This window comes from Alligator sinensis, unplaced genomic scaffold (genome assembly GCF_000455745.1).
Source record: "Alligator sinensis unplaced genomic scaffold, ASM45574v1 scaffold405_2, whole genome shotgun sequence".
NCBI classification, from domain to species: domain Eukaryota; kingdom Metazoa; phylum Chordata; order Crocodylia; family Alligatoridae; genus Alligator; species Alligator sinensis.
Window position 1 is genome coordinate 1,519,030 of NW_005842160.1, and position 7,979 is coordinate 1,527,008.

Sequence of the window (7,979 nt, forward strand, 5' to 3'; positions counted from 1 at the left end):
ATGGAAGTCACTCATCGTGGTGTCCTGTGACCAGTGGGGTCCCCCAAGGCTCTGTCCTTGGACCCATACTGTTCAACATCTTCATTAATGATGTGGACACTGGAGTCAGAAGCGGACTGGCCAAGTTCGCCGATGACACCAAACTTTGGGGCAAAGCGTCCACACCAGAAGACAGGTGGGTGATCCAGGCTGACCTGGACATGCTCAGCAAGTGGGCGGACGAGAATCTGATGGTGTTCAATGCCGATAAATGTAAGGTTCTCCACCTTGGGAAGAAAAACCCGCAGCATCCTTATAGGCTCAGCAGTGCTATGTTGGCTAGCACTATAGAAGAAAGAGACTTGGGGGTCATCATTGACCACAAGATGAACATGAGCCTGCAATGTAATGCTGCGGCTAGTAAAGCGACCAAAATGCTGGCTTGCATCCATAGATGCTTCTCAAGCAAATCCCGGGACATCATTCTCCCCTTGTACTCGGCCTTGGTGAGGCCACAGCTAGAGTACTGCGTCCAGTTTTGAGCTCCACAATTCAAAAAGGATGTGGAGAAGCTTGAGAGAGTCCAGAGAAGAGCCACGCGCATGATCAGAGGTCAGGGAATCAGACCCTACGATGACAGGCTGAGAGCCCTGGGGCTCTTTAGCCTGGAAAAGCGCAGGCTCAGGGGTGATCTGATGGCCACCTATAAGTTTATCAGGGGTGACCACCAGTATCTAGGGGAACGTTTGTTCACCAGAGCACCCCAAGGGATGACGACTAGTTCAAACGGTCATAAACTACTACAAGACCGTTTCAGGCTGGACATAAGGAAGAATTTCTTTACTGTCTGAGCCCCCAAGGTCTGGAACAGCCTGCCACCGGAGGTGGTTCAAGCGCCTACATTGAACACCTTCAAGAGCAAACTGGATGCTTATCTTGCTGGGATCCTATGACCCCAGCTGACTTCCTGCCCTTTGGGCAGGGGGCTGGACTCGATGATCTTCCGAGGTGCCTTCCAGCCCTAATGTCTATGAAATCTATGAAACTATGACTGTCTAGATAAAAGTTATTTCTAGAGCAAGGCTATGTTACCACAACTAGCAGTTCTAAAGGCAGAACACACTCTAGTGATCAATTAAAACATAAAACAGAGGATAATGATACAGGACTCATTATTAATTCTGTAAGAGTTTGATCCTACTCCTTCTGTGGCCCATAAATGTAAATCATAGGTAGTTCAGAAATTTCAAGTATTATGCTTTTTAGATCCAGGTTACCGTAATATCAAGTCTAAAAATTTAAGTGTAGATAATGGATTAATGGATCAGTGTGTTAAATTTGTTTCTCAACAAGAATCAAAATAATGAAGGTAAGAGAAAAATAGTAGAGGGTTTTAAGGAAATTTCAATTTGCTTAAAGTCCCAGACCAACCCCATGTTCAAGTAATACTTTTCTGAATACAGGTTTGTAAAATCTGCTGGCTTTTCATTCTCCACATCAGGGGCGAGCAACCTTTTCAGGCTCTAGGCCAGAACAATCCACACAAGGTCAAAGTTGGGTGGGAGGATGGGCATTAGGACATTGCTGGCTGCCACTGCTGTTCATCCCTAAAATTCTCCTGCCAAATGCTTCAAAGCTCCAGATTCAATGGCTCTGCAGACCAGATCCAGCCCAAAGGCTGTAGCTTGCTGAACCTTGTTCCACATAGTTGCTCAATTTATCCAGCAGAAATAGCAGCAGCACGACTTCCTGATATTGCAGAACTTGGCTACTCTCCCTGTTCATTCAATATGTCCTCTACCCAAAAAAAATAAAACTCCCCTCATGCCTCAAAAGCCTTCTGTTGCACACATCTATATGGATGCTAGTTGTGATTCTGCTGCTGCAACTACCTGTCCACTGTAAATGGATAAGACTATGAAACTCATAGGCAATTGGGACTGTGAGGGCTTATTCAAAATCAACCTACATAACCTTGAGGCAGGGGGTTGAGATGTGCACTGGAGCACTTCACTCCAATGCACTCCCAAGGCTAGGAGTAGCAGTACACTGACTGGGGTACCCAGTCTCAAAAGCGCACCACAGCTCTCGACTCGGATCTACTCCTGAGGCTGGGACTGCTAATCAACAGACTGGCACTCCAAGCTTGATGCACTAGGTACTGAGCTTGCTACTTGCTGCAGGGGGAGTCTGTGCAATAAGGTGAGATTGGAATCTGATCTCTGATCGTACAATCCTGACTCCTGTCCTGCAGGATCAGATATTGCTGCTTTAATTGAACGCCTGCCAGGAGCTTGCAAACTAAACAGACTAAGGTGGTGAACTGAAACAAAAGCCCCCTTCCCCATCCACCCCAATGTCTTCATCATCAGGCAGGTTTTAGCTTTAACAGTTCTACTTTGGAAGGGGGTTTTGTTGGGTTTTTTTAAAAGAATATTCAAAATGAAAAATTAGAAATGTTTAATCCAGTTGAAGATTTAGAGAGGAGAGGAAGGTGAGCATGTTACCAAGAAAAAGCATTTTTGGTTGCATTCTTTGTCACTGTGCCTAAAAGATTCTCCATATCTGAACTAATATCAAGTGAGGCACCAGTGTTTATGCTAAACCTTTAATGTTAGTTTAAAATGTTAAAGACAGTGTTTAAATTTAGTTTTCTGGGAAAATTCAGATGCATAAAATGAACACTATAGTCAGGAAATACCAATGTTGAAGTTGCATGTATACTCTCAACTCTATCCTTTTATGGATGTACATTTACAAAACACTCTTTACATTATAGGATCACATGCAGTTACTTTTTATAGAACCTTAGATCCAGGTAGCATATTTTAATGTTATGCACGCTTATAAACATCTAAATAATTTATATATAAAATAACGTGTGCTCAGTTTGCTCATCTCCAATGAAGCCCTCCTCAGAAAATGCACCTCAAAATTGTAGTACAATACTGTGATCTATTTAATCTATGAAACAGTATTAGTTTTCTGCAAGACTTCTATACATATAGGCATAAAAAAGTGACATTATTAAATAAGCAAGCAGCCAATCAACTATGAGTGCTCATATAGCAACTCATATAGGTTGTATATCTTGTAGCTTTGAAAATGGGATCTTATAAGATTTGTCACTAAGCTCATAAGAATAATAATACAGCAAATATACCAAATACAAATCCCTCATGACAGCAAGTCAAGCGTTTCATAGTGTAAATTAGATGCATAAATTTATGCCTTACTGAAAAGTGAGCTGCTTTTATTAAAAATTATTAAATACTAAGACTTTTGCATCTTATCAATGTGATGCTTCAAAACGGTTACATTGTCACAATACAGACAATTCCAGAATTATTAAATTGACTCACAGCCCAATAAAGACAAAGTCATCTCAAGCTACTTTCACTCTCACCATTGATTGCAATATTTAATGGTATGTAGTTACTGAAAATACCTACATTTGTAGTATTTCCAAAGTGCAACAGCTAACCTTCATGATGAGTATTTCTCTGTTCAGACTGAGTTTCCTTAAGTCACTTACAGGTATTTTTCATATAAAAACTTGGTAAGGACAGAAGGAGATTTGCCATTGTCTTTAGTGGGTCATTTAACTTTTGTAGAATACTCATGCCCTAAGGAAACTGAACACAGAAAAATAAAGAATCTGTATTCCATTAAAGGTAAAGGTGTCATTCACAAGCTTATGGTAGTGATTTAAACCAGTAACTAAAGATACTGTACTTTAGAGGCAGGTAACAAACAAGTTTTTCTTTCTAGTTGCAAACATCATCCTCTAGCCACTACCATGCTACTTCTAGCAAGTGGTCAAAAAACTAGGCCCAAAAGATGAGTGAAATCAACAAACCAGTCTTAAAATGGGCATAAATTACTGCTCTAGATATGAGAATGAATACTACTCCCACCTTTTCCATATATAATACAATTCATTTGATGCTTGAATCCAAGGAGTTGTATTAATAGACTGCTTGTTATCGGGTATTAAGTATCTGGAGCCCTCCAGTTTCTCTTACATATATTTTACACACAAATACCATGTGCTTATTAATGTATTTCATTATTAATTGAAAACCAAGTTTACCAATATGGTTAAAAAGCTACAAATGTAACACCCTTTTTTTTTTTTTTTTAAATCAACGTATAATTAACCAATTTTTAAAAGTAATCGGTGTTAACATCTTTATAGGGTAAGTAGTAAGCTAACAAAACAAACAAATACTGTATTTAGTCACATACAACTTGCACCTTCTTCTCCCCCCACCTCCCTCCTAATCAGCCCTCCAAAATCAGGGTATACATCTTAAGCAGGGAAGCTGATCTTTCATTGTGGACACTGAAGCACGGAGGGATTTTAACAAGTACTCTGCTAAAATGCTGCCAAGATAGCTGCTACTCTTCTGTGGCCCCAGCAAAACAGGAGTGGAGTTCTGTGTTAACCCTGTCACAGCTACTAAGGCTGGGCACTGAGTTCGCTGCGCCAGAAACAGCAGCTGAGCTGGCCACAGGGCAAGGGAGCTGTTGCATGCGGTCTGTAGCACCTGCATGAGGCTTGTGGTGTGGAAACACTTTATTATTTACAGCAGTGGTCTCCAACCTTTAAGTAGGAGGTCACCTTTGGCATTTAAAAGCAACCCAAGATCTACCATGTGCTGCTGCCACCTCCCACCCCCTCACCCCACCCAGCAAGTAAGTGTGTGGGGAGGGAAGGGGAGAGAGGTGCAGATCAAGGCAAAGGGAGAAAAATATTTGGGAGCGTGACTCCACAGCAGCTAAGTCCCACCTGGCTGGGGCCCCATTCAACTTACCCCTGCTCCTGCCTCTGCAGCACTGTCCCTCACCATGGGGGCCTCGATCTAGCCCCCGCCCCTTTCCTCCTCCACGTACTGTCCTGTTGAGCTGGGGCGCATGCGTGCATGCACACGGGCACTCAGCCCCCACCCCAGCCTTGGATCAACTCCAAGATCTACCACAAGAGGCTCAAAGGTCTACCAGTGGATCTCGGTCCACTGGCTGGTGACCACTGGTTTACAGGAACTTACATACTGCAAAGGAAGCAGTTCTGTAACAGTTTTGCTACTGCCTTTGCAAAGGTCTAGGTTATAGCCTTGTTGCTGTCCTGCTACACAGAAAGTTCTTTCTGCCTCAGCCAGACTGTCCAGGACTTGCGGCATCCTGGGAGACATGTTTCCAGGAGAAAACATGACACGTGGTTTACTCTGTCACATAATCCACCATGACTCTGCAAATATCTTTTCTGCTCCACTCTACTGTCCAAAAACAAGGTGTGCATCTTATTTGGGGACTTGTGAAATACAAGAAATATGGTACTCTGCTATATATTGAAGATTAGAAGTATATTATTTTCTTACCTTAAGGGCTTTGGAGCTTGTGGATCCTCAGTTCCTTGAAAACAAACTTTAACTCCAGTGCCTGGAGAATGACCTGCACTGACAGATTTCTCTTCTTCCATTACAAGATCTCGGAATGACTTTGGCAAAGTCGAATGTAATGAAGATGACCTTTAAAAAATGCAACATTTTATATTTACATTTTCAAAGACTGCATTTGTGCAACACAAATATGGACACAGATCTAAATGTCAACATGCAAAAAAAAATTTTTTTTTTAATTAGAAAATGTTATTTTTGGACATCATATTTCTCAGGCCCCTTGCCATGTAATGATAAGTGAACTAAATGTATATACAGTGTTCAGGTACTTTTTAATCACTGCAGCCTAGGATTAAATACTAAACATGTATTATGCCGTAAAGCTATCATACTACTTAATAGTCATTAACACCAAGATTATAAATGTCAAGAATCAATAAATGCTGGCAGTGTTAACTGTATGTAGACTACAGAATAGTCCCATAAAAGATGTATTTAATTACATTTTATAAATGTTCAAAAGCAAATGCAGGTCAAGTTTAGTTTTTAAGTTTCAGCAATGTCTTTCCTGTACTGCATACTGAATTAAGTATTTGCCCTAAAATAAATATTTTATTGAGAAACGAACAGATAATATAGGATATTTATATTTAGATATACAAGATAATAGTTCTACTACATCCTTTTTATTATACAGGTAATAAAGCAAACATAGTACAAGAGGTACAGAGAAGGACAACCAAATGATCAGGGGCAGGGAACAGTTGCCAAATCAAGAGAAACTAAAAAAGAGTTGGGACTCTTCATGTGGTCCACAACCTTCATGATTGTACAAACCTCTATCATAGGCCCCTTCAGCCGTTTCCTTTCCAAACTGCACTTGTTAAACTGCTGTTCACCAAGTCACAGAATACTAGAACTAAGGGGCACCAACTGAAATTAGTAGATGACAAGTTTCAAACTAACAAGAGAAAGTATTTCTTTATAACACAGTTAACTTATGGAATTCATTGCCACAGGAGGTGATGGGGGCAGAAAGACCCAGGTTCAGAAAGAGACTGGATAAATTAATGGATGATAGATCTATTAATGACTATTTACCAGAAAGTATGGAGATCTTTCCTTTGGCATCTCCATGCCAATAAATGGCGTATATTAGGGGGGGACACTGAATAGGAGAAAGATCACTCTAGACTTAACCAGTTTAGTGCTCTCCCTGCATAGTTGTTATGTTATATAGAGTGGAATTGTTATGTAGAGTTTAGATTATGTTTTGTATAAAATGGTATGGATAGGGAAGATCCTGCCTCAGAGGCAGGGGGCTGGACTAGATGGCCTCTGGAGGTCCCCTTCCAGCCCTACTTCTCTATGATTCTTCCACCATTGTTGGAGACAGGATACTGGGCTAGATGGACCATCGCTCTGACCCAGTATGGCATTTCTTACTCTTCGTATGCAAAAGTAATAGGCAAGGAAAATTAATTCCTACCTCAATAGGCTTGAGGCTAAAAAGGAGGCTTACTCCCAATGGAAAGGAGGGGTCATCACCAAGGAGGACTATTCGGCAGTTGCTCGGGGGTGTAGGGGGGTAGTTAGGAAGGCCAAGGCAGAGATGGAACTGGGACTAGCTTCCCGGATTAAGGACAACAAGAAGTCCTTTTTTAAATACATAGGGAGTAAAAAGAAGGCCCCAGGTAATGTGGGGCCCTTGCAGGACGCGACGGGGAATCTGGTTGTCACACCAGATGACAAAGCCAACATATTTAATGATTTCTTTGCCTCTGTCTTCCTCAGTAAGGACCAGAACTGCCACCTCCCTGCTAGGCCCCCATCAGGCCCTGAGGGAGGCACAACTGAGCCCAGCATAAGTGAGGATCTAGTCAGGGAGCTGCTGGAGGGGCTGGACATTGTTAAGTCAGCCGGTCCGGATGATCTCCACCCTAGAGTTCTAAAGGAACTGGCCGGGGTCATTGCGAGTCCCCTGGCGCAGCTTTATGAGCACACGTGGTGCTCTGGAGAGGTGCCGGAGGACTGGAAGAGGGCCAACGTGGTTCCCATCTTCAAAAAGGGGAGGAAGGAGGACCCGGGAAACTATAGGCCAGTCAGTCTTACCTCGATCCTGGGCAAGCTGTTCGAGAAAATTATTCTGGCACACATCCAGGAGGGGCCAGCAGGGAAATGCATGCTCAGGGGCAACCAGCCCGGGTTCATCAGCAGCAGGTCATGTCAGACCAACCCGGTGGCCTTCTACGATCAGGTCACTAAATCATTGGATGCAGGGGTAGCAGTGGATATAGTCTTCCTGGACTTCCGGAAGGCTTTCGACACTGTCTCTCACCCCGTTCTCATTAGGAAACTGGGGGACTGTGGCCTAGACACCCACACAGTCCAATGGGTCGCCAACTGGCTAGAGAGCAGCACCCAGAGGGTGGTAGTGGATGGGTCCTTCTCGGCATGGAAGGACGTGGGCAGTGGGGTCCCGCAGGGCTCGGTCCTCGGGCCCGCCCTGTTCAACATCTTCATCAGAGATCTGGATGAGGGGGTGCAAAGCACCCTGTTCAAATTTGCTGATGATACCAAGATGTGGGGGGATGTGGG

At 43.0% G+C, this 7,979-nt stretch overlaps 1 protein-coding gene across 6 annotated transcripts in view; it reads right to left on the reverse strand.

Annotated features, from left to right (window-relative positions):
• Positions 1–7,979, reverse strand: part of IBTK (inhibitor of Bruton tyrosine kinase) — a 92,540-nt gene that overhangs the window by 9,444 nt on the left and 75,117 nt on the right. For 5 of the 6 annotated variants that reach the window (XR_003094525.1, XM_025206529.1, XM_014520844.2 and 2 more), the window contains one exon: positions 5,361–5,510. Coding sequence is in view for 4 of the 6 variants with exons in the window: in XM_025206529.1 (XP_025062314.1) it covers positions 5,361–5,510 (150 nt within the window). In the remaining 2 variants the exon portion in view is untranslated. Of the gene's footprint in view, positions 1–3,431; positions 3,615–5,360; positions 5,511–7,979 lie in introns of all 6 variants that reach the window. The other variant, XR_001358190.2, reaches the window with a different exon arrangement.